The 27768-nt window shown below is 37.9% G+C and overlaps 1 protein-coding gene and 1 long non-coding RNA gene across 2 annotated transcripts in view; one reads left to right on the forward strand and one right to left on the reverse strand.

The window, feature by feature from the left end:
* MACROD2 (mono-ADP ribosylhydrolase 2) overlaps window positions 1-27768 on the reverse strand; it is a 1977737-nt gene that overhangs the window by 10045 nt on the left and 1939924 nt on the right. The window contains exons 17-18 of the mRNA XM_067012448.1: window positions 13467-13544; window positions 10558-10622 (exon numbers count right to left, since the gene is read on the reverse strand). Of these exons, the coding sequence (XP_066868549.1) occupies window positions 10561-10622; window positions 13467-13544 (140 nt within the window). The 3' untranslated portion in view covers window positions 10558-10560. The remainder of the gene's footprint in view (window positions 1-10557; window positions 10623-13466; window positions 13545-27768) is intronic.
* Window positions 9246-19425, forward strand: LOC136792508 (uncharacterized). The gene is made up of 3 exons (XR_010836399.1): window positions 9246-9349; window positions 10905-10982; window positions 19347-19425. It is a non-coding gene; the product is annotated as an uncharacterized lncRNA (long non-coding RNA).

The raw sequence follows: 27768 nt of genomic DNA on the forward strand, positions 1-27768 counted from the left end.
TTTAAATATCATTTAGGTGACCTATTCTTTGGGGAATTAAAAGCAACTGTCTTTGCCTTGCATTAAATCTCTACAAATTAGAAATGTAAATACAGCCCACAATGACCTGACACTGAACCTAATCAGCTCAACCAAGTAGAACCGGAAACCAAAGGCAAAAAAAGGGCAAAAGTGGCCTTTTAAAATTCCAACTGTTCCTGAATGCAAGTTTGTGCACCTGGCACACAGTGAGGCCAAACAAACAAAAACGTCAGACTTTGGAGCAGAGAGGTTTATTGCAGGGCCAAGCAAGGAAAATGGGTGGCTCATGCCCCAAAACTCTGAACTCCCCGATGGTTTTGGGGGAGAAGTTTTTAAATAGGCAAAATGTGGGGTGAGGGCTACAGGGTGTATAACTTTCTTCCAATTGGTTGGTGGTGAGGTAACAGGGCGGTGCTCCAGGAATCTTGTGCTCAGCCGGAAATTACCATCCTCCACCTGGGTGGGGGCCTTAGTTCCTGCAGAAGAAACTCAAAGGTATTGTTATGTATTTCCCTTGAAGGAGGAACTAGGATCCTGCTTTAATCTCTGCGCTATTGTTTCTTGACTGCTCCTCCTTTGTTTCTGTGTTGCCTCACTTCCCTGATGAGCAGCTGTTTGAATCTGCCCTTTGGAACAAAGGGAAGGGTCAGGGAGGCTGAATGAAGCTTATTTCCTACAAACAAGAAATGGGGGACATGGAAAGGATTTGTACCCAGGAGGGCCCCACGAGTCCCGCTCAGTTTCAAAACTGCTGGGAAGGCTCTCTCAGGCAAAATCTAATTCATAGCCTCCTTAAGGGTTTATCAAGAATAAATACAAATCGTAAAGCCTTTCCAACAAATAGTAAAGCCTTAATCATCTGAAAAAGCAACTTTAATTTATTCCAGTTGTTCTTTATAAAGTAGTAAGCTTATATTGTATTATTTAACTCATAACTAAGTTTTGAAAGTGAGGCTATGACATCGCCAGTTTTGTCTGTTTATATGTCTGTGTACATGTTATACATATGAGATGTGTCTACCTCTGGAAAATATCAAAATTAAACTTATAAAAGAGCTCTATTTAATTGACTTAAAAGTTTAAGTGCTTACAAACTAAATATTTCTAAATATGAAAGAAACTACCCAGAATGAATTTCAGGTTCACATGATCTAGAAAGTATTAATATTAAATTAATATGTGGTATTAAAGCTAGCTTAAGCTTGCTGGTTTATTGTACCTAGGTTTACTGAAGGTCAATACATGTTATTTCTGTTACAGTTTGTCAACAACAACAAAAAATTAACTTGGTATGATGAAATTCTTATAAGTAGATTAAATAAGAGTTTTTGGGTGAACTCTTTAGAAATAATTATGTTTTAGGAATGTATACTTGAAAATAATCTCTCTAAATAATCTCTCTAAATATCTGGTAACTTGAAACTTTAGAATTGTGCTAAATTAAGTTAAATGGTGAAAGTCTGTTGAATAGTTAGGTCATTCCCAAATCAAATAAGATACTGAAAAAAATTAGTGAACCTTGGCTTCCCTTTAGAGAGTAACTAAAGGTGTTTAGAACTATTAATAAATGGTGCCACACTGAGATATTTTTATAAGACAGCACATGTTTTTTGAAATTGTTATTGGTATTTATGTTTGCCAAACTATAGAGTGCTAATGTAGAAGGCAGTTCATAATTGCTTACTTCTTAGTTTTCACTAGAAATTAAGGTTTTTAAGAGTTGAGGATTCTAAACATGTAATTAAAGCTAATAGAAATAATAAAGGAACCATTTCAGTAGGAAAGTAAGATGTGTGTTGTGAACAAAAGGAGGTATGAAAGATGGAATTGCATTTTGTTAAGGGAAAAGAAAGTAATTTTGTCCTAGAGCTGGTTGTTTCTAGATGTGGGGAAAATTAAGGGGCAAAATAATGTGCATACAGAAAGGGGGGGAAAAGGAACCTTGAGAGTAGAGTTTTCTTCATGGTCAGGATTGGCTGAATTTAGACTGAATTTAATTAGGTAGATGGATGGATTTTCTTGTTAAAAGTAAGCTGGTACAAGACTGGAGTTTCACTTTCTCTGTTGTTAAGAAAAAGTTTTTTTGAAGTGCTACTTTGGTAGCAGATTGTGTGAGCTTCTGTGCCTTTAAGTGATCTGTATTTACTTTTGAAACCTTTTGTCACTTTGGTTAAGTGAACAAGCTGTGATCCTATTTGACCAAGTGTTTTAAAACTTTTTGATATTTTTGACAAACTTCCTATCAAGTTTTAATTAACGGTCTTTTGACCTCCAGCTAACTTTAAAATGCTTCAGAGGGCCCCTAAGGCATCTCAGAGAAGAATATCAAACTAATTGGGCTTATGGTAAGTTAAATTACTTGAGAAACATTGTCAAGTAATTAGAGATGAACCTTAGGTTATATTTTATGGATAAATGTCATTAGTATAGATATCCCAAAAGGTATATGAAATTCCTAAAAATCTGATATGCCCTGGTATGTTATCAGTCATAATTCTAGTTATTATCTTGAAAATGTTGTTATATGTCACAGAAATATCCAAGTTTCTTGTCAATTGAATTGTAATCATATCTTTAACCATGTCATTTTAAATCATGTTGTTTATAGATAATCATTGTTTTACTTCTGATAATTTTATAAAATGAACAGCAAGAAAATTCATAAGAAGGATTTTTAACAAAGATAAGTTTCTGATAACTTTTAGATCATACTGATGAACTGCATAAGAAATTACAAAACTCTAATGGAAAACCTGAAGACTTCATCCAGCTCATCAGGAATTAATTTAAAAAATTTTTTTTACTGTCTCTCAAATTTCTTTGCTAGTGATACACAGAATACAAAAGGAATAGTTTGACAGGTTACAATCAGTTCAGTTTGGGATACATTGGGTATGAGTCTGAAACTCCAAGAAGAGTCCTAGATATAGAATTAAGTTGATTTTTTTCATATAAAATTATCTAGCACAATATATTGATTGATCAATATAATGCCAATTTATAATAACACCAAGTTCTCATTATATATGGGTCATTTCTTGGGCACTCTGGACTGTTACATTGATATACAGTACTTGCCCACTCCCATGCCAACATTACACTAGTTTTGTTTTTAAAGTCTTGTTATTGCATAAATAAGTCTCCACACCTTATCACTACCACATCTTCTTCCTCTTCAAAATTGTCTTGGCTGTTTTCATTCTTTTCTTTTTTTTATACAGCAGGTTCTTATTAGTCATCAATTTCATGCACATCAGTGTATACATGTCAATCCCAATTGCACAATTCATCACACCCCTACCCCCATCCCCCTGCAGCTTTCCCCCTTTGGTGTCCATACATTTGTTTCCTACATCTGTGTCTCAATATCTGCCCTGCAAACCGGTTCATCTGTACCATTTTTCTAGGTTCCATATATATGCGTTAATATATGATATTTGTTTTTCTGACTCACTTCACTCTGTATGACAGTCTCTACATCCATCCACGTCTCAACAAATGACCCAATTTTGTTCCTTCTTATGGCTGAGTAATATTCCATTGTATATATGTACCACATCTTCTTTATCCATTCATCTGTCAATGGGCATTTAGGTTGCTTCCATGACCTGGCTATGGTAAATAGGCCTGCAATGAACATTGGCGTGCATGTGTCTTTTTGAATTATAGTTTTCTCTGGGTATATGCCCAGTAGTGGGATTGCTGGATCATATGCTAATTCTATTTGTCATTTTTTAAGGAACCTCCATACTGTTCTCCATAGTGGCTGTATCAATTTACATTCCCATCAACAGTGCATAAGGGTTCCCTTTTCTCCACATCCTCTCCAGCATTAGTTTGTAGATTTTCTGATGATGCCCATTCTAACTGGTGTGAAGTGATAACTCATTGTAGTTTTGATTTACATTTCTCTAATAACTAGTGATGTTGAGCAGCTTTTCATGTGCTTGGCCATCTGTATGTCTTCTTTCGAGAAACGTCTCTTTAGGTCTTCTGCCCATTTCTGGATTGGGTTGCTTTTTTCATATTGAGCTGCATGAGCTGTTTACATATTTTGGAGATTAATCCTTTGTCTGTTGATTCGTTTGCAAATATTTTGTCCCATTCTGAGGGTTGTCTTTTCATCTTCTTTATGGTTTCCTTTGCTGTGCAAAAGCTTTTAAGTTTCATTAGGTCCCATTTGTTTATTTTTGTTTTTATTTCCATTACTCTAGAAGGTGGGTCAAAAAAGGTCTTGCTGTGATTTATGTCAGAGTGTTCTTCCTGTGTTTTCTTCTAAGAATTTTATAGTGTCTGGTCTTACATTTAGGTCTCTAATCCATTTTGAGTTTATTTTGGTGTATGTTGTTAGGGAGTGTTCTAATTTCATTCTTTTACATGTAGCTGTCCAGTGTTCCCAGCACCCCTTATTGAAGAGGCTGTCTTTTCTCCATTGTATATCCTTTCCTCCTTTGTCATAGATTAGTTGACCATAGGTGCATGGGTTTATCTCTGGGCTTGCTATCTTGTTGCATTGATCTATGTTTCTGTTTTTCTGTCAGTACTATATTGTCTTGATTACTGTAGCTTTTCAGTATAGTCTGAAGTCAGGGAGTCTGATTCCTCCAGCTCTGTGTTTTTCCCTCAAAACTGCTTTGGCTATTCGGGGTCTTTTGTGTCTCCATACAAATTTTAAGATTTTTTTGTTCTAGTTCCGTAAAAAATGCCATTGGTAATTTGATAGGGATTGCACTGAATCTGTAGATTGCTTTGGGTAGTATAGTCATTTTCACAATGTTGATTCTTCCAATCCAAGAACATGGTATATCTCTCCATCTGTTGGTATCGTCTTTAATTTCTCTCATCAGTGGCTTCTAGTTTTCTGCATACAGGTCTTCTGTCTCCCTGGGTTGGTTTATTCCTAGGTATTTTATTGTTTTTGTTGCAATGGCAAATGGGAGTGTTTCCTTAATTTCTCTTTCAGATTTTTCATCGTTAGTGTATAGGAATGCAAGAGATTTCTGTGCATTAATATTGTATCCTGCAACTTTACCAAATGCATTGATTAGCTCTAGTAGTTTTCTGTGGCATTTTTGGAATTCTCTATGTATGGTATCATGTCATCTGCAAACAGTGACAGCTTTACTTCTTTTCTAATTTGTATTCTTTTTATTTCTTTTTTTTCTCTGATTGCTGTGGGTAGGACCTCCAAAACTATGTTGAATAATAGTGGTGAGAGTGGACATCCTTGTCTTGTTCCTGATCTTAGAGGAAATGCTTTCAATTTTTCATCATTGAGAATAATGTTTGCTGTGGGTATGTCATATATGGCCTTTATTACGTTGAGGTAGGTTCCCTCTGTGCTCACTTTCTGGAGAGTCTGTGTCATAAATGGATGCTGAACTTTGTCAAAAGCTTTTTCTGTATATATTGAGATGATCATATGGTTTTTATTCTTCAATTTGTTAATATGGTATATCACATTGCTTGATTTACATATATTGAAGAATCCTTGCATCCCTGGGATAAATCCCACTTGATCATGGCACTTGATCCTTTTAATGTGTTGTTGGAATCTGTTTGCTAGTATTATGTTGAGGATTTTTGCATCTATATTCACAGTGATATTGGTCTGTAATTTTCTTTTTTAGTAGTATCTTTGTCTGGTTTTGGTATCAGGGTGATGGTGGCCTCATAGAATGAGTTTGGGAGTGTTCCTTCCTCTGCAGTTCTTTGGAAGAGTTTGAGAAGGATGGGTGTTAGCTCTTCTCTAAATGTTTGATAGAATTCACCTGTGAAACCATCTGGTCCTGGACTTTTGTTTCTTGGAAGCTTTCTAATCACAGTTTCATTACTTGTGATCCTTCTGTTCATATTTTCTATTTCTTCCTGGTTCAGTCTTGGAAGGTTATACTTTCCTAAGAATTTGTCCATTTCTTCCAGGCTTTCCATTTTATTGGCATAGAGTTGTTTGTAGTAGTCTCTTATGATGCTTTGTATTTCTGCTGTGTCATTGCAACTTCTTTTTCATTTCTAATTTTATTGATTTGAGTCTTCTCCCTCTTTTTCTTGATGAGTCAGGCTAATGGTTTATCAATTTTGTTTATTCTCAATGAACCAGCTTTTAGTTTTATTGATCTTTGCTATTATTTTCTTTGTTTCTATTTCATTTATTTCTGCTCTGATCTTTATAATTTCTTTCCTTTTGCTAACTTTGGGTTTTGTTTGTTCTTCTTGCTCTAGGTCCTTTAGGTGTAAGGTCAGATTGTTTATTTGAGATTTTTCTTGTTTCTTGAGGTAGGCTTGTATAGCTATAAACTTCCCTCTTAGAACTGCTTTTGCTGCATCCCATAGGTTTTGGATCGTCGTGTTTTCCTTGTCATTTGTCTCTAGGTATTTTTTGATTTCCTCTTGATTTCTTCAGTGATCTCTTGGTTATTTAGTAACATATTGTTCAGCCTCCATGTGTTTGTGTTTTTTACGTTTTTTTCCCTGTAATTCATTTCTAATCTCATAGCAATGTGGTCAGAAAAGATGCCTGATATGATTTCAGTTTTCTTAAATACACTGAGGCTTGATTTGTGACCCAAGATGTAATCTATCCTGGAGAATGTTCCATGAGCACTTGAGAAGAAAGTGTAATCTGCTGTTTTTGGATGGAATGTCCTATAAATATCAATTAAATCTATCTGGTCTGTTGTGTCATTTAATGCTTCTGTTTCCATATTTATTGTCATTTTGGATGATCTGTCCATTGGTGTAAGTGAGGTGTTAAGTCTCCCACTATTATTGTGTTACTGTCGATTTCCTCTTTTATAGCTGTTAGCAGTTGCCTTATGTATTGAGGTGCTCCTATGTTGGGTGCATATATATTTATAATTGTTATATCTCCTTTGTGGATCGATCTCCTGATCATTATGTAGTGTCCTTCCTTGTCTCTTGTAACATTCTTTATTTTAAAGTCTATTTTATCTGATATGAGTATTGCCATTCCAGCTTTCTTTTGATTTCCATTTGCATGGAAGATCTTTTTCCTTCCCCCTCACTTTCAGTCTGTATGTGTCCCTAGGTCTGAAGTGAGTCTGTTGTAGACAGCATATAGATGGGTCTTGTTTTTGTATCCATTCAGCAAGCCTGTATTTTTTTGGTTGGAGCATTTAATCCATTCACGTTTAAGGTAATTATCGATATGTATATTCCTATGACCATTTTCTTAATTGTTTTGAGTTTGTTTTTGTAGGTCCTTTTCTTGTGTTTCCCACTTAGAGAAGTTCCTTTAGCATTTGTTGTAGAGCTGGTTTGGTGGTGCTGAATTCTCTTAGCTTTTGCTTGTCTATAAAGCTTTTGCTTTCTCCATCGAATCTGAATGAGATCCTTGCTGGGTAGAGTTATCTTGGTTGTAGGTTCTTCCCTTTCATCACTTTAAGTATATCATGCCACTCCCTTCTGGCTTGTAGTGTTTCTGCTGAGAAATCAGCTGTTAACCTTATGGGAGTTCCCTTGTATGTTATTTGTCATTTTTCCCTTGCTGCTTTCAATAATTTTCCTTTGTCTTTAATCTTTGCCAATTTGATTTCTATGTGTCTCGGCATGTTTCTCCTTGGGTTTATCCTGTATGGGACTCTCATTTTCTCAGATCCTTTCTCTCTCTCATCTCTTTCTGGGACCCCTATACTGCAAATGTTGTTGCATTTAGTGTTGTCCCAGAGGTCTCTCTTAGGCTGTCATCATTTCTTTTCATTCTTTTTTGTTTATTCTGTTCCTCAGCAGTGAATTCCACCATTCTGTCTTCCAGGTCACTTTTCCGATCTTCTTCCTCAGTTATTCTGCTATTGATTCCTTCTAGTGTAGTTGTTTTCATTTCAGTTATTGTATTGTTCATCTCTGTTTGTTTGTTCTTTAATTCTCTAGGTCTTTGTTAAACATTTCTTGCATCTTCGCCTCCACTCTCTTTCCGAGGTCCTGGATCATCTTCACTATCATTATTCTGAATTCTTTTTCTGGAAGGTTGCCTATCTCCACTTCATTTGTTTTTCTAGGGTTTTATCTTGTTCTTCATCTGGCACATAGCCCTCTGCCTTTTCATATTGTCTATCTGTGAATGTGGTTTTTGTTCCACAGGCTGCAGGATTGTAGTTCTTCTTGCTTCTGCTGTCTGCCCTCTGGTGGATGAGGCTATCTAAGAGCCTTGTGCAAGTTTCCTGATGGGAGGGACTGGTGGTGGGTAGACCTGGCTGTTTCTCTGGTGGGCAGAGCTCAGTAAAACTTTATTCTGCTTGACTGCTGATGGCTGGGTTTCCTCCCTGTTGGTTGTTTGGCCTGAGGCAACCCAACACTGGAGCCTACCTGGGCTCTTTGGTGGGGCTAATGACAGACTCTGGGAGGGCTCATGCCAAGGAGTACTTCCCAGAACTTCTGCTGCCAGTGTCCTTTTCCCCACAGTGAGCCACAGCCACCCCCTTGCCTCTGCAGGAGACCCTCCAACACTAGCAGATAGGTCTGGTTCAGTCTCTATGGGGTCACTCCTCCTTCCCCTGGGTCCTGATGCACACACTACTTTGTGTGTGCCTTCCAAGAGTGGAGTCTCTGTTTCCCCCAGTCCTGTGGAAGAGTCCTGTGGAAGTCCTGCAATCCAATCCTGCTAGCCTTCAAAGTCTGATTCTCTAGGGATTCCTCCTCCTGTTGCTGGACCCCCAGGTTGGGAAGCCTGACCTGGGGCTCAGAACCTTCACTCCAGTGGGTGGACTTCTGGTATAAGTGTTCTCCAGTCTGTGAGTCACCCACCCAGCAGTTATGGGATTTGATTTTACTGTGATTGCGCCCCTCCCACCGTCTCATTGTGGCTTCTCCTTTTTCTTTGGATGTGGGGTATCTTTTTTGGTGAGTTCCAGTGTCTTCCTGTTGACGATTATCCAGCAGCTAGTTGTGATTCTGGTGTTCTCACAAGACGGAGTGAGAGCACGTCCTACTACTCCACCATCTTGGTTCAGGACCTCATCAGGAATTAATCAACTGATAAATATAATTCATAATTTTATGACTTTCTGAAATATACTTGTTTTTTTTCCAGAAAAAAAAATCTTTTCTGCTGTGACCTACACGTTGATAAAGTATACCTTTGTAAACAAAAATGAAACATTTATCTTTTTCTCTCTACCTGATCCTTCTAGAATTTGGCTTCTCCAGCTATCTCTCCTGTGGACTTGATGGTTTATTGCAACCAGATTACTACTAGTTATACTAATCATAATAATATATTCTTTTTTGCTTCCAAATGCTGGTCCAATTTATGACCATGGGGAAGCACTGTGAATGAAAAATGTTGCCTGCTATATTCTGTCACTCCATGGTAAGTCGTCAGCCACTGCAGCCACCCCTAAGAGGGGACTCAGGATGGGAAAGAACAGGATACTGGCCCCAGATAGCTAAGCTGCATGTCAAAGGAATGATTCCAAAGAGCCCAGATTCTTGCATCTTCCCATAAGTAGAAAAGGGCTAAATTCATTAATTTGAGATATCTGGTTTTCTTTAATTAACAGTAATCTTTTCATGTTCCGACTACCTGGTCTTTGTTGTAAAACTCCTATAGTTCCTGCTTCCCCCCTTACCTCTTCGGAGCAGTCCTGCAGAGCTATCCTGGGCTTGAAGTCCTCAGAAGGTCCACCAAATAAAACATAATTCTCAACTTTTAGGTTGTGCTTTTTTTTTTTCAGTCGACAGAGGCAAAGGTATCAACACATTTTTGTCTTGCCCTGGATGATGCACAATTCATTTATCCCACAGTTTTTTTTCACAGCTTAGTATTTTAAGCTAGGAATCAGAATAGCTAGGCTGGCTTCTTTTCTCTAATTAATTGTTCTCTCCAGCCCTCAAGATACAAAAAAATGTTACAGACCACTCATTATTCTAGATATACTTCAGTCTTGGCTGAGTGATTTAGAATTTTGGTCTGGAAAAACTCCTAAATATCATCTGGCCCCATTTATGTTCCTGTGGAATTCCCTGAGGCTCATTCAACTCCACAAACCTTTGTGTAGAGGTTCAGGTCCACAGGTAGTGGTGTGAGAGGATGGGACATAAGGCAGGCTTCTATCATCAGCCCAAATACACTCAAATGCCTTTCACATTCTCCAGGGCAAAGATTTAGTGTTAGGCTTAAAAACAGATATACTAAACAACTCAGCAGGTAACTTCTGGAAAAGCAATGCTTCAGAATCAGCTTGGGGTTGCTGAAATAATTTGATCACTCCAGGAAGCCAGGAGGTGAGATGCGTGGAAAAATTTTTTTCTTGTCATCAAAGCTCAGAAAACCAGGGTATTGCATGATCTGGATATGCTGTAGCTTATATTTTTCCTTTAAAGATGGTAAGTTTCTTACAATATGTTATTTGGTATAAAGATTTTTAAAAGTTTAGCCTGAGGCTAAACTTTTAAACGTTTAAAAGTTCTATCCATGGGACTGGATAGAACTGAGGGAAATCCAACATGCCTTTTACAAGCAGTTTCTATGGCTGGCCCATTTAATCAATTGAAAATCTTGTAACAGAGGCAACTTACCTATTAATCTTCTTGCTGACTCTCTGTTGGGTCATTTACACTGTCAACCTGATTATTCATTTCAACTGGAACCAGAAAGGAGAACAAAAAGGTTAAATATTTGTTAAACCCAAATCTCTTAAACATATTAAAATGGCCTGTGAATTGTTACATTCCTGATTTCCTATCTTATACTTCTTTCAGTTTGTTTTCATTCATTCAAGATTTGGGGACCACTCTTACAGATTTTTACTGGTAGGGGAATGGGGAGGGCAGAGTTGCTTCTTTACTAAACTGTAGGAGCTGAGTTGTCATTTCATACCAGATTTTTGGGTTGATATTTTGTGTGTATTTATTACCATCCTTAGGTAAATTCAAAGGCCTTAATAGATGTCTAAGAAAATAAAGAGGAAACAAAGCAAACCAGATCATCGACATGCAGAAAGGTAAGCAGTTCCCTCTAAAACAGCAATGCCAGTAGGCCTGCTTGGTTTGCCAGGTCTTCAATTTTGAAATTCAAAACTGAGGCTGTAAACTTGCCAGTGGATGCACTGGCAGTGGACACCATGAAATAGAAAAGCAAAACATCTAACCAGATGGCACAGCAATGATGAAACGTGTGCTTTTACTTTACCGTGAGTTCTATGTAAGCATTTGCAATACAAATAGCACGCATAATTAATTAATACCATTGTCCAGAAGGAGCCCAGAGCAGGCATAGCAGACACTGGAAATTTTCAAGGGTCAGTAGGTTTAATTAGATTGGTATTTTTAAAGCATCAAAGCCCATATTATAAACTGCAAGACTTATACAGATGAACAATGGCTAGGCCAAACATAATAGAATTCTGACTTCAAACCTTTGTAGCAAGCAGCTCAGAATGGTCAGGACTTGGTCAGTGACTGCCAGCTTTCCTATATTTTACTCCATGCTCCCAACACAGGACCAGCCAGGGAAAGCCAAATATGTTCCCAAACCAATCAGCCACTTCTAGTTAGCCCAAGTGCAGCTTCCCCTTACCAGCAACCTCCAATCAAGGATGCTTGAAGTCTTCCCTCTTGTTAGAAGTTCCCCACTTCCCTCCCTGCCTTTGAGTTGGCCAAACACAAGTGATAATGGCTGTGTGACACCCATGCTTTGGTAAGCTCTGAATTAAGTAACCTCTGTTTGTTCTCATTTGGATAGTCTTCATTTGTTGGAACAAAAGCAACAATCCAAATCTCTTTTTCTTGAACATGAAAACTCGATTAAAGTAAAACAGTGGCAGGTGCTGGATTTCACATTCCAAAGAGACTTGAAAGAAGAGGGAATGACATTGGATGGCAGCCCACCCAACTCTCTCTCAAGGAGGAAGGTTTTAAAAGCAGGTCTCTTTGTTCCTCCTGCAAACTAACCTCGGTTTCTAATGATGTGTGAGCCCATTCTTTACCCCAGGTATAAACTGGCCAGTTACAGGAAGTGTACCTCTAAAAAAAGAATAATGTATGCACTTTCTATCCTGGTCTACAAAAATATGGGTGAGTGTTCCTTTTCTGTTCCTTCCTCCAACCCAAGGGTCCCTAGTTCCCAAACCTAATAAGTGTTAGTATGAAAAGCATTTCATGATCAATAAGTTTGGGAAAAGCAATGTTAAATGATGTTAAGAAGTTTCTTTACAGCTGAGACTTTGGAGAGCCTGGAATGTGCATGGCAAATCTCCAAGTGAGGACTAAAACTCAGTATTTCCCACATTCATCTCCCTTTTATTCATTGAGCATTGCATGGACCTGGTATTCTTTGGAACATGCTCTGCAGAGAACTAGTTAAGAACCATGCCTATAGCGTCACAGCAAGGCTGGGGCAGGTTTCATTCAACTGAGCATGACCAACATGGGGTGGCTTTTAATGGATGAATCTGGGGTTTGACAACATTATTCCCCTAGATAAAGCATGCCCAGGGGTTAAAAAAAAAATCTGTTTGTATTGGGTGTATGATAGGTTTACGGATGTATTGTAGAACATGGGGAATATAGCCAATATTTTGTAATAACTATAAATGGAAAGTGACCTTTAAAAATTGTATGAATTAAAAAAAAATTTTTTTTTAATACTTAATTAAAAAATCAGTTGGTGCAGAAGGGCTTATAATTAAGGGAGGCAATTAAGGTGATGGCAAGCCTTGTAGCAGGGTGGAATGCATGGTATAGAAAACCATTTAAAACCACCAAGTAACTTCTACCAGTGGCTGAAATTTTCCCAAGGTCATTATCAACTCAAAGTAATTGGCTTTTTTTTCCTGGCTAAAATAACCCAAACAACAATATATATATAAACAGTTGATCACTGAACAATAATTCTGGTTCTCTTAAGCTCTGTGGGCAAGTGGAATTAAATCATGTGTGCTCAAATAGTTGTTTTTCTAAATGATATTTCAAAGGGTTTCCAGTATCATTGTGCAGGGGCAAGGCTATAATATTCCTGAGGCTCACAATTTCTAGATGCCTTCAAAGTGAGATGTGACTAAAAAAAAAGTTTTTGTAAATTTATTTATAAAGTACTTTTAAAGAGTCACTGTGTTTTTGGCCAAGCCATCTGATGTGTGATACAGTGAAGTGATGAAGGTCCAAGAATAACCTTAGCCCAAACTCAAGCCAGGGCTCCTCTGAATGCTGAGTGTTTCCATAAAGTTCACCAGCTAGACTTCAGTTTAGCCTTGGATTTATCCACTGTTTCCTTGGTATTGGGAAGTAAGATTAAACTGAGGCACATGCTGTCTTTTTCAAAAGGCTGCCAATTTTGTTAGTTCCCAGTAGAAAATGGTTTCTGAACTTTACCTTTTTCAAACTGAATATGTTGACTCATAGACTAGACAGTTCCCTTAATCCTAGATTACACAGAGAAAATGTCCCAGATTTGTAGTTTGTGTGACTCCGATAGCTCAGAAACTTACCATCAGGACTGGTAGAATTTTCTGTGTCACCAGAGCCTTCGCTTTTCACAGGAACTCTAGGTGTGTCCTCGCCTTGAGCTGAAAAAGAAGATAGTCCTTGATTAATAGAGAATTAGAACAGCCTGACTGCCAATTGTTCTGTCACCCTCCATTGCCCTCTTAAGTTTAAAAATACTCCTGGGATTGAACTTCTTTTGCAGAAAAGCTTAAAGGAGCAAATAGTAGGTTGAGTTGATTGAATACTTTAATGCTGTCATATTCTAAATTCTCTCTAATTTGTGAGATAATCACATACATACATGCACAATTTCTCAAATTAGAAAGCTGGTAGCATGAAAGCAGCAAAACTTGGTTTAATCAGAACAACCCTCAATTTGAATTTGTGTGTGAGGAAATTTGTGTGTGAGTTTATGTAGCTTAAACTTTGAAGAGAATGAAAAAAAGAAAACCTATTTTGCCTCAGGCATGCCTGAAAGCTTCATTCTCCTGGCAGTGAAATTTAAACACAAATGAATGGCTCAGTTGCTCCCCTAGAAGACCTCAGATGCTGCCATTTTGGATTGCTGAGAATCTGTCTTTAGTTAATTTCATAAGGCTTGTCATCCACTCGCTGTGGCTGAAGCTATACTATATAACATGCTTAAATGTAGTTGTAAGGAGACCGTTTTTCTTGATCCGATATTTGTACATATGGAAAAAATGATCACTATAATAAGTCTAGTTAACATCCATATTTCTTATTGTGATAAAATTTACAGATAGTCAAAAGGACAATAATCTCACTTCTTAGTTAAATATCTATTATGTTATGTTTTCACAGCTTGAAGAGCCAGGGCATTTGAAAATAAATATAGAAAGTACTAGACGAGTCCATAACTTCAAAGTTTTTATTATTTCTGTACTTTTTTTAAACAAAAGATTAAATTCAGTTTCATTACATGAATACCTGTTGAGTCCAGAGTAGGTTCAACTTGACCTTCCTGTTAGTGAAGATGAAGCAAGGCTAGGAAAGATCCAGTGTATAATCTCTTCAAAGAAAGATACCTTTAACTTGCACTCTTGGTAATGACTTGCTGAAGCTGAGAATCAGGAAGTAAGACTTAAGAAGTAAGGTGACTAATCTTTGAGCCTGGGTGGATGGAAGGTAGGAAGGTCAGTACTTGACAATATATAAAATAAGCAAAGTGAAGGGAGGTGAAGAGAGTCATTTTAGATTTGAAGACTGAAGCAGAGGGTCATTTAAGTGGAGATGCCAAACAAGTTTTGCATCTAATGCTGAGGAAGAAAAGTAAGAATTAATTAGACATGTGGGGATTTGGGAGATGTCCATGTAGGATAATGTTATATTGTTGATGACATGAGACTGGATGAGAAAAGTCAGGAAGGGGATAACATAAGAAAACATGACTCATGGATACCCAAGTCCTACAAGGACAACATGAAAGTGACTGTGCCCATGAGTTCTTTTCACTAGTTCCTGAGGATGAGGTTGGGAAAATGAAAACAAAACTTGAAACTTCCAGCTGGACTTAACCATGTCATATCTTTTCTTACTCTGTCAATTCTAGAAAATAGACTATTTTTCAATTACTCATCAACACGTTCGTTACAGAAAAAACTACTGATGGAGTTTTCTAAGCTTGGGGAACAGAAATCTTTGCTAGCATGCCTCGAAACAGAAGTAGTTAGAAAAAATGGAACTATTTGACTTTATATAAACACAAACTTATGGGTGGAAAAGCTACCGTAAGAAATGTTTAAAAAAAGAAATATTACCAGTTGAGGAAAATTATTTATACCTTTTATCATAGACAAAGGGTTAATATCTTTGATATATGAAGTACTTCTAAACATAAACAAGATTGACAATTGGATAGAAAATTGAGCAAGAAATCTAACAGGAAGTTAATTAAAAAATAAGAATTGTCTGTAGTTTTGTGAAAATGTGATTCACTTCTCTATTAATGAAAAGAAATGCAAGTTAAAATTACACTGACAGGGCTTCTCTGGTGGTGCAGTGGTTAAGAAGCTGCCTGCTAATGCAGGGGACACAGGTTCAAGTCCTGGTCCGGGAAGATGCCACAGAGCAACTAAGCCCGTGCCACAACTACTGAGCCTCCGCTCTAGAGCCCACGAGCCACTACTGAAGCCCGCACACCTAGAGCCCATGCTCCACAGCAAGAGAAGCCAGTGCAATGAGAAGCCTGCATGCCACAACTAGAGAAAGGGATTTCTGCCTAAAGTAGACTATCATACTGTAGAATAACACTCCCACCAAGAACAGCTAGAAACATTGAACAGATTATTTGAGGAAATTAAGGCACTAGAGAGCCATTAATGCAGCAGAAGCTGGAGGAGGTGAAAAATGGTGAACCTGATATTCCACATACAAAGAAGTTTAACAGAGCCTTCAGATGTTTTTTAATGAGGTTTGGGGGTAGAGGAGAAAAACTTTGAGGTCAGGGCCCACCAAAGAAGAGAAGCTCTGATAAGTACCTTGAGTTTTCTGTGGGTTGTACTTGGGGTGCAATGAACTTGAAATAGACCAGTTCTTAAAAAAAATTGAAGGCCTACTTTTAATCAATTTAATCTCTGATTAGATTTCAGTGCTCTACTCAATCCTACCAGCCTTTCAGAAACAAAAATAAATCCTTTCTGGAAGAAGATAAGGCCACCCAGAGGCTCAAGTTATCTCTACAATTTTTTTGCACATAGTGTCTAGCATTCAATAAAAAATTACCAGTCATTCCTGAGGAACAAGAATGGATCACTGAAAACGAAGACAATAAGACAATATATAGAGACATGTTAGAGATCTATTTGTAGATAAAACTTTAAAATATGGTTAATGTGTTTAAGAATTGGGTGGCAAGAGGGAGAATTCTCATGGCAAAGAAGTTTAACTGGACTAGACAATAAAAAAGTCAGATGTAAATTCTAGAACTGAAAATTATATAATAATTGAAGTTTATAATTAGGTGGATTTGGTGGCAGTTAGACACAGCTGAAGAAGGAATTTACAAACTGAAAGCTAAGTTAGAAGAAAATATAAAGAATAAAATACAGGGGCTTCCCTGGTGGCGCAGTGGTTGGGGGTCCACCTGCCGATGCAGGGGAACGCGGGTTTGTGCCCCGGTCCAGGAGGATCCCGCGTGCCGTGGAGCGGCTGGGCCCGTGGGCCATGGCCGCTGGGCCTGCACGTCTGGAGCCTGTGCTCCGCAACGGGAGAGGCTGTGGCAATGAGAGGCCCGCATAACGCAAAAAAAAAAAAAAAAAAAAAAAAGAATAAAATACAGATGAAAAGAATTAGCAGACATATGAGATAGGGTGTATCCTATGTGTAATGGAGCAAAAGCAATATTTTAAAAGATAATGGCTGATAATTTCCCAAATTGAATGGAAAATATCAAGCCACTGCTTTAAGAGTATTATGATACCCAAGCAAAATTAATGCAAAGCAAACCTTATTCAGGCCAATCAGTGTAAACCTGCAGAAAATCAAGGTTAAAGAAAAAAATATAAAATTATTTAGGAATAAAGACCCATTAACTTCAAAATAGCAACAATAGGAATTATAGATGACATCTCAATAGAAACCATGGAATCCAGAGACAATGTAATGATATCTCCAAAGCACTTAAAGAAAATATCACTAATGTAAAATTTCATACTAGCAAAATCTTCTTTCAAACTTCCAATTTGAAATAAAAAATTTTCAGGGAAAAAATAGAATTTGTTCAGGTGGAAAAACAATAGACCTACACTGAAGGATTTTCACTATATGAAAATATAAATTCCAGGTAGATTATAGAACTAAATTTGAAAGGTAACATGGAAAAAGACCTTTATATCATTAGGCAAAAATTTCTTACACAGGTACAAAACACTGACCATTAGGCAAAAGACTAATAATCTGGAAAACATTTAAATTAGCATCATTATTTTATCAAAACACACCATTAAGAGAGTGCAAAGTAAACCAGAGTAGAAGATATTTGCCATTTGTGTGTGTGTGTGTGTGTGTGTGTGTATACACACACACACACACACACACACACACACACATATATAATATATATCTCACTTACAAAGGACTCTTGTACTAATGTATAAAGAAAACAGTATAACATAGAAAATACAAGGAACCCAACAGAAAATGGGCAAGACACAGACATGTCATAAAAGAGAATATCCTGGCTGGTCACTTAATTTCTTCAGTGACTTTTACCAAATCTCATAGTATTTAAAAGCCTTAGCTTTTTCACTATAAAAATAACTATAAAATGTTCTAACTCCTTGGATACCATCAGAACTTATTAAAATACAACATAATTGTTATATTTCATAAGATATGATTACTATGGAAGGACAGTTAATTGACCTAACACCATTTAATCATTACTTCTTTGACTTTCTCCTTGGGGTCATTGTTTGTGATGGGCTCTAGGGTACCTGTAGCTGATTCTTCCAGGAAATCTCTTTCAAAGTCATTACTCTCAATGGTAATAACCCTGGTGATATTACTATAGAGGTACCTCTCTGACATCTCAGAGAACTTTCTAGCTAATAGACAGGATGCTAGTCAATATAATAATGCTCAATGAAAATGAAGGAGCATACAAAACACTTTTAAGAGCTGGGCAAGAGAGGAAAAAAGAAGTTGAAGAAAGCAAAACCCCAAAGGCAAATCAGACAGTAAATATTTAAGTTGTTTGCCTTATGTTTTGTCTTTTCAACCTCATTATTTTAAAATATAGTACATTTGTTTGAGAAATCTCAGGTTATGCCACCATATTGGCACAGATTAGCATGAGATGTAATGGCAGGTTTTGAGATCCATGACAGAGATGAAAAGAGAAATCATAGTTGTAGCTCTATATATTGCCATGTTCTTGAGCAGAGGTCTCTTAGATCCGCTTTTGAAGACCCTAATGGTATGTTTGGTAGACATTACTCATTTATTTAATATCATGAGTGTGCATGATACATGTGCATGTGGTATGAATATATGATTATGTATGTGTGCAATGGCACGCTTATGTGAATATGCATGTGTATATGTGTATGCATGTCCAAGTGTGTGTGTGTGTGTGGTGTATTTGGAAAGAGGGAGAGAAGAATGACAGATACTTATTACTCTGATGTGTGTGGAACTGTTATTATCCTAAGGGTTTCCCCCCTGCTGGGCAATGCATCTGAGTGCCCCAGAGAAATGATGCCATTTCACACAGACGATAGAGTCTGATCAAAACAAAAATTGCCTCTACAGCCTATTTATTTCAGTTTGCCTGTCCTTCCCTCATTTTGATTGCTGCTGCTTGGAACACAAATGAGGTACATTTCAGGGCTCCTAGCAGGAGATAAAAGGTGCTGAAATAGAAAGAGTCTGGGACAAACAGTGCCATTTTCATTTTCAATTACCAACCTCAACTGTCCTCTTCAAAGCCTTGATTATGATAACCTTTTGTAGGTCAGTTGCATTACATAAAAAATAATAAAATGAAGCAAGTCTCATCACAAAGAAAAGATACTGAAATGCATATAGAATACAATTAACCAGATTTTTACATACATAGACATGAAGAGAAGTTAGAAGATTCTGCAAGTTTTTCTTCTGAGATTTGTGTTGACAAACTCCATGCAACAAATAAAATTACAAATAATTATTTCTCAGAATGTGTAGTTGCATAGGTATCATTACAGCTATAGAAAGCAGGGCCTGTCTGGATTCAATTATATTGAATTAAAGTGGTGTTGAACCAAAGCAAGCATTCATGAACCATCTTGACTTTTGCCATATCTATGTTCCAACTTTACTACTAATGTAATGGATTAGGTAATTGTTTTGAAAGGCTCACTTCCTGTCTTCCACCCCTACAGGAGTTGACTTCACTGTTCCCTGACATTGGGCTTGGTCATGGAATTTGCTTTGGCTAATGGAATATTAGCAAAAGTGAGTCAAACAGAGGTTTGAAATGCATTTGTACAGTTGGGGTTTGCCTTCTTGTACTCCTGCCTTTTGCCCCAAGAAGAACATGCTTTAGGGAACAGCTGATCTAAGGAGGATAAGACCTGAACTCAACTCACAGCCTGACATCCTTCCTGGCCCAGACTATATGTGGTTGATCTTCTCTGAAAAAAAGAATGGATGATTGTTGTTCTAAGCCTCTGAAATTGAAGATGGCTTGTTATGCATCATTATTGTGACAACTAATGCTTAATAATGTTTTTAATTGACTCAGGCCTAACATTGCTTCTTAATTTTGTCCCATAGCAATCGTAGCTATAAAACTGTGAGCTTAATTTTTGCCTAATTTTTTCACACATGATAATAAATATGTTAATTTTGATATCACCTAAAATCATCTACAGAACTGATAGGAATAGAGTAGGATACTTAAATAGTTAAAAAATCCTACTAGGGGTTTAAAGACAGACAGAATTTTAAGGGAGTTTGGGAGACTATTGTAAGCTAATGACCACTCAAAAAAAGAATCTAGTAACCTAGCAACAATCTACACTACCTTGAAGGAAGACCAGGCGCATTCAAGTGCCACGCACACTCAAGCCACAAATCCTGATAGTTAAAAATACAAGACAATAGATATGGCGTCTGAATCTTGTTACATGAAGTCAGGGAGTGAATGGTCCTTGAAGGGTTGCATTCCTGCATGTAGTCAAGACAGGAATGTAAGTGAAAGGGGAAAGAAACTAGGTGAAAGGGGACATTATACTGAAACCTGAGATAAATTACCATATTTTAGTATATGTCATCACCCTTTTGCTAATATACATATGATTAAAATAGCTCAATGACAGGCCCAGTCAGACCACATAGGGTCAAAGGAGGAACTAATGATGTAAACCTTGACATCTCCCCCAAAATGAGGGAGAAGGTGGTCTTCCCCCACCTTCCCTCTGATTATAAAAATGTAGCCCTCTTTGTTCTCAGGGCTGCACTCCCTTGCCTGCCTGCTTATATCTCTCACAAGCATCCTATGCTAATAAACTCATTCTTTGCCTATCACTTTGCCTCTCGCTGAATTCTTTCTGCACTGAGACTAAAGAACATGAGCTTCGATAAGTCCTGACACCAGGTGAGTGGTTTCAATGAAAAGACAAGGGGTTTGAGTCCCCTCCTAGTCAGGGATCCTGGGTTCAAGTTCCAGTCTGACTTTTGGCTGGATTGGAGCCCCATCTGAGAAGGAGTATGGTTTCAGTACAACAAATGGTATCTGTATGAAATTTTGAGAAATGCCAAGTTAATGTATACAGATGAGACGTTCCTTAACAGGTTAAACTCTGTTACCTTCACAATGATACTAAAATGGAAGAAAACTGGTCACAGAGTTTAAGGCGTTTGTCACATATATTTAACTTCCAAGCTCAAATGGAGGAAAGCAGCTATTCCACATGCATAAACATCAATTTATGTTCTTTTAAGCAACTGATTGTTAGGGGAGATGAGCTCCATTAGACCTTACTTTATCCTAGAGTGCCAAGTTCACTTTCTAGGTGTAGAATCCTAGTGCAACTATACCAAAGGAGATCAAAGACCAACTTACAGAGCAAGAACAGAGCGTCAGTGAGAAGGCAGGACTTGAAGAGAAGTTGAGTCTTTGTATTGTTATGATACTTCCCCACAAACTGCTCTTTACAATCAAGGCACCAACAATTTTTAAAATGATTGTAAAAGTCAGTGATGCAACTCCTCTTAGTGATGTGGTTCCAACAGCGATAAACTATATTTAACCTCAAGAAAAAAATTCCAGTCCTTGGTAATGGCTTGGGCTTATCCATTCACATAGCTGCTTGAATAGCAACCAGGTTTCATATCCAGATGTTTTGTGATAATATGCAAGGGTGTAAAGAATAAACACTACTCCTAGGAAAATTCATCCAAAGTGAAGGGAGGCAAAATAAACCAGACAGCATTTAACAGATTACTACCCACCTTCTCGACAACAAATGATACACAACAAACCACAAGTCTAGCCTCTACAAATTTCTTCTCTCCTTTGAATACGCCTTTGTTTTGCTTTTTGTAACTCCCTTTTCTGTTACTCATGATAGATACTGAGCATCAGGACTGTCCATTTCTGGCCACCTTTGTGGGAAGCTCAACATTGGTGAAAGGGGATGGAGTGTAGCTCTCTGGAGTTGGGCACAGCTGGTTTCAAATCCAAGCTCTGGCATCTCTGTGTGATCTTGGATAGGTCTCGTTCACATTCAGAGTCTCAGTTTTGTCACTTATAGATGGAGGTAATGATATCTTCCTCACAACATTTGAGGATCAAAAGAGATAATGATTGACTATAATAAATGCTTGATTAATATTTTTTGGCTGAAACAAATTTAATATCTACTTCTTGATGTCTCTTAATCAAGGATATTTAAGCATAAAAACTTAGCTGAATCACTTCTCTGTATCATTCAAGAATTTATTACATTTTCCTCCTCTTTGCTGTTATTCATTCATCCAGCCAGCCAGCCAGCATATATATTGAGTCCGTGCTATGTATAAATGAAAAGAATTGAATGGAGTAGAAGACTGGCTTAGCTGGATTAATAAATCTCAGAGAAGAAAGCACTAGTGCTGTTCTACAGTGTATTTTTCTTTTATTATTACCCCTCTGCATGTAGGGTGTTGAGATCCTTCCTTCCTTCCTAACTTCCTTCCTAATATCTTTCCTCCCTTCCTTCCTCCCTTCCTCTCTTCTGTCATTTATTTTTATATTTTACCAATTTTTCTATTTGATTGCTCATTTTTTTTCTTATTGAATTTTTTTGAGTTTTAAAAAAATTTTATTGGAGTATAGTTGATTTAAAATGCTGTTAGTTTCTGCCACACAGCAACATGTATTCACACTGTTTTAGATTCTTTTCCCATATAGATCACTTAAAAAACAATATCTAAAGATTTTAGAAGAAAGCACAGTAAAATTTATTTAATGTATCTTAAAGAAAATCTAAAGACAGAAGGCAATCCAGGAGAAAATATTTGCAACATGTTTGACAGAGAGAGGGTTAATTTTCTTAATTTATGAAGACTACATACAGGTCAATAAGGTCATTACTACAGGGTGAGCATGTGACACGTACATTAGCAAGCTACTCCTTTCTCACATTGTCCGTGGAATCGTTTTCTTTGGGAGGGGTAAAGTGGTCACAGCACCTACCACATTCATCGTGCTGGATTCCTCAGCAAGTGTGTCCCATGCCCAGCCCAGGCCACCACTTTGTTGGTACCATTGCCTGTCTCAGTGGGGGCTATTCTTGGGGTTGGATAGTTTTTTTCAATTCAACGTGAGCCTTGCAACTTGTTTTTGCTCTCTTTAAGAACAAAAAAGTCAGCTTGGGCTTCACTATTCTCTTTGCTGTTTTCTCTCTCAGCCTCCAAAGCAGAAGGTGATAAACCCTATGCAAACCCTACACAGACGCCTCAGGGAATGAAGGGGGCTCCTCTTTCAAGAGGGCTTCATCTGGGACTCTCCAGCACCTCCTTCTCTGCTTCCTGCTCACCCCCAAGATCTTGCCTTATTTATTTTCTCTTTTGCCCTCTATTTGGTGAAATTCCTATTTTTTTTTTTTTTCCCTAGAGGTAATTAGATCCGGGCATTTGTTATTGGTCTGCCCTTCCTTTCCCACTTTCCTCCCAGCAAGAAACATTGAAATGGAGAATCACAGCTTGTTTTCCTGTCTCTTTGGGGTAAGGCAGAATAAAGGTGTTCATGGCTGGCTTAATGCGCTTGTGGAAATTTCCCTGGGCTGCTCCTCTCCCAGTTGGGAAAGTAAATGGTAGCTAGTACGACCCTATTCAGGATTATTTCAGAGCCTGGTAGAGCTAGGGAGTAGGTTGGGGGTGACACCAGGCTCATGCCTTCCTTTTGCCGTGGCTACCAGCTCGTTCTTTTAATTACTGTTTTTGTGTTGTTCGTTTGCTTGTTTTACTTATCTGCTTTCATATCATTATGTTTGCGTGAGTGAGATTTGAAATCTGACTTCACCAGCTTAAACCCAAGACCAGATGTGCAGACTTCTTTGATTTGTGGGATGGGGTATTCACTCCGGGTGTCTCACATACTTGGCCTTTGTCAACAGCTGGTTTTAGGAATATTTATCAAAGGATAGTTCTGATCAGACTTGAGGTTATGGACTGAATATTTGTGACCCTCCCCAACAAGATTCATATGTTGACGTCCCAAGTGGCAATGTGACTGTATTTGGAAATAGGGCCTTCATGGAGGTAATTAAAATTAAATGAGGTCAGAATAGTGAGGCCCTAATCTGATAGGACTGTGGCTTTATAAGAAGAGAGCTCTCTCTCTCTCCCTCTGCCATATGAAGACACAGTGAGAAGGGGGCCATCTATAGGCCAGGAAGAGAGCTCCTGCCATAAACCAAATCAGCCAGCACCTTGATATGGACTTCTCAGCCTCCAGAGCTGTGAGAAAATAAACTTCTGTTGTTTAAGCCATCCAGTCTATGGTATTTTTTTTTTATGGCAGCCTGAGCAGATGGGTATACTTGATTTAAAATTAGTTCCTATTTCTTCGGGACAAAAGTACAATTGTAAGCCATCTGCCCCTCATCTAACCTATTTTCTCCCAAAGAACCTCAATCCTAAAGCTTCTCCTTGACCACTCTACCGGTGTTCATCACTTGTAGACACATGCTCTTGGCTCCCTCTCAAAAGTAAAAAATGAATGACTATTCTCAATGGTGAAAAACTGAAAGCACTTCCTCTAAAATCAGGAACAAGACAAGGATGTCCACTCTTGCCACTAAGTTTTGGAAGTTTTTCAATATAGTTTTGGAAGTCCTAGCCACAGCAATCAGAGAAGAAAATGAAACAAAATGAATCCAAATTGGAAAAGAAGAATTGTCATTGTTTGTAGATGACATGATACTATACATAGAAAATCCTAAAGATGCCACCAGGAAACTACTAGAGCTCATCAATGAATTTGGTAAAGTTGCAGGATACAAAATTAATACACAGAAATCTCTTGCATTACTATACACTAACAGTGGAAGATCAGATGGAGAGACTAAGGAAACAATCCCATCTACTATCACATCAAAAGGATAAAATACCTAGGAATAAACCTACCTAAGGAGGCAAAAGACTTGTACTCAGAAAACTATAAGATACTGATGAGAAAATCAAAGATGACACAAACAGATGGGGAGATATACCATGTTCTTAGACTGGAAGAATCAATATTGCCAAAATGACAATACTATCCAAAGTAATCTACAGATTCAATGCAATCCCCATCAAATTACCAATAGCATTTTTCATAGAAGAAAAAATTTTACAGTTTGTAAGGAAATACAAAAGACCTTGAATAGCCAAAGCAATCTTGAGAAAGAAAAACAGAGCTGGAGGAATCAGGATCCGTGACTTCAGACTATATTACAAAGCTACAGTAATCAAAACAGTATGGTACTGGCACAAAAACAGATATAGATCAATGGAACAGGACACAAAGTCCAGAGATAAACCCATGCACCATGGCCATGTAATCTATGACAAAGGAGGCAAGAATATACAGTGGAGAAAAGACAGTCTCTTCAATAAGTGGTGCTGGGAAAACTGGACAGCTACATGTAAAAGAATGTAATTAGAACATTCTCTAACACCATACACAAAAATAAACTCAAAATGGAGTAAACACCTAAATGTAAGACCAGATAAAATAAAACTCTTATAGGAAAACATAGGCAAGACACCCTCTGGCGTAAATTGCAGCAAGATCTTTTTAAGATCCACCTCCTAGAGTAATGAAAATAAAAGCAACAATAAACAAATGGGACCTAATGAAACTTAAAAGCTTTTGCACAGCAAAGGAAACCATAAACAAAATGAAAAGAGGACCCATAGAATGGGAGAAAATATTTGCAAATGAAGCAACCGACAAGGGGTTAATCTCCAAAGTATACAAACAGCTCATGCAGCTCAATATCAGAAAACAAACAACCCAATCAAAAAATGGGCAGAAGACCTAAATAGACGTTTCTCCAAAGAAAAGAAAAAAGCACATGAAAAGATGCTCAACATCACTAATTATTAGAGATATGCAAATCAAAACTACAGTGAGGTATCACCTCACACCAGTTAGAATGGGCATCATCAGAAAGTCTACAAACAATAAATACTGGGGAGGGTGTGGAGAAAAGAGAACCCTCCTACACTGTTGGTGGGAATGTAAATTGGTGTAGCCACTATTGAGAACAGTATGGGGGTTCCTGAAAACCTAAAAATAGAGCTACCATATGATCCAGCAATCACACTCCTGGGCATATATCTGGAGAAAACAATAATTTGAAAAGATACATGCACCCCAATGTTCACTGCAGCACGATTTACAATAGCTGAGACATGGAAGCAACCTAAATGTCCATCAAAGGATGAATGGATAAAGAAGTGGTATGTATATGCAGTGGAATATTGCTCAGCCATAAAAAAGAATGAAATAATGCCACTTGCAGTGACATGGGTGGACCTAGAGACTGTCAATATGAAGTGAAGTAAGTCAGACAGAGAAAGACAAATATCATATGATATCACTTATAGGTGGAATCTAAAAAAATGGTACAAATTAACTTATTTACAAAACAGAAATAGAGTCACAGATGTAGAAAACAAACTTATGGTTACCAAGGGGGAATGGGTGGCGGGAGGGATAAACTGGGAGACTGTGATTGACATATACACACTACTATTTATAAGATAGCTAACTAACAAGAACCTACCATTTAGCACACGGAACTCTACACAATACTGTGTAATGACCTATATGGGAAAAGAATCTAAAAAAGAGTGGATATAGGTATATGTATAGCTGATTCACTTTGCTGTACCTCAGAAACTAACACAGCATTGTAAATCAACTATACTCCAATAAAAATTAATTAAAAAAAAATGAATGACTAAGATGACAGGATCATACTGGTGGAAAATCTGCATGTTTCTGCAAGACACCCCTTTCATGGCAACACACCTCTTCATGTATTAATTGGGAATTTCTACCTTAATCAAAATCAGAAGCTGTCTTTAGTAGATAAAAGGCAGTGGTGGTAGCCAAAGGTGGGCATGAAATCCAGACATATACATATACCTTTTCCTTTTATGTTTAACCAAATGATGTGCCTCCATACAGCCACTTTGAGAATGGTTTGGAAATTAATCATTAGTTATTGTCAGAATAACCAGTCTATAGAAACCCAATATTTGGGAAGAAAACCCCCAAAACATATCCACCAGATACTTCAGCGTCTACTATGTGCTGAGATAAAAATGGATGAGGCATACTGATGTCTTCATGGACTTCACAAGCTAGCTGAGATGGGGGTGGGGGGGTTGAGATTGAGAACATGGACCACCCCCAAGCCACATGTTATGGCATGAACTAGGAACTCTGGAGGCCCAGAGGAGAGTGAGTCACCTTTTTTGAGGCCTGGTGAAGAAAAATCTTGTAGAACAAGGAAATGACATTTAAGTTGGAGCTGGTTAGAGGAGTCAGTTTCAAATGTTTTGCATCCTTGCCTAGCATTGGGATAGGTAGAAATATCTCCTATGTGTAAAAGATCTGGAGGACTCAGTTTCTTATATCTTCAATTGGACCACCTTAGGCCCGACCCGTTTTACTCATCTACCCTTGCTGGTTGTGCTAACCCCCATGGAACTCTAAAAGGCAGTTCCAGCTCCTTTATGTAAGATCACAACCACTGAAGCCTTCCCAGGTGTTGCCACACTTGGCTTAACTGAGCTGGATTCCGATCACATTCTACACGTCTGGCTTTTCTTTCCCTTTTCCAGGACCCAATTAAGCATCTAATTCTCATTCAGCCTCATAATGCAGTCCCCACACCCTCCAGGGCCTGGCAGGAATGAAGGTTACAAGTAGGCCCTTCTCAGCTGGGGGCCACCAGGGCTGGTCTCAGATCAGGGTCTTTCCAGCAGGAACAATACAAACCGGGTGTCTCTCAAATGCCACCCCCCCACACCATCACACCCTCTTTGTGGCTCTTATTTCTCTACAGCGACTGGATAAGTCTGCACAGCAGGGCCCTGGTGAGCACAGAGATAGGGATTTTTTTCCACAGGAATCTCTTGATTCTTTTACTCTAATAGTGTTTTAACTATGTAAGGAGCCACAGTGGGGTAGCTTTGGGCTTTTCAATGATTCTTTATGTGGTATCTTTCATAAGGAAGGAAACTTGCTGCTGGAAATAACCCACGCTGGATTCTTAGAAACTTCATCACACACTTAAGTCTCCTGAAAGAAAGTGCCTC

Source organism: Kogia breviceps, chromosome 14 (genome assembly GCF_026419965.1).
Source record: "Kogia breviceps isolate mKogBre1 chromosome 14, mKogBre1 haplotype 1, whole genome shotgun sequence".
NCBI lineage: Eukaryota > Metazoa > Chordata > Mammalia > Artiodactyla > Physeteridae > Kogia > Kogia breviceps.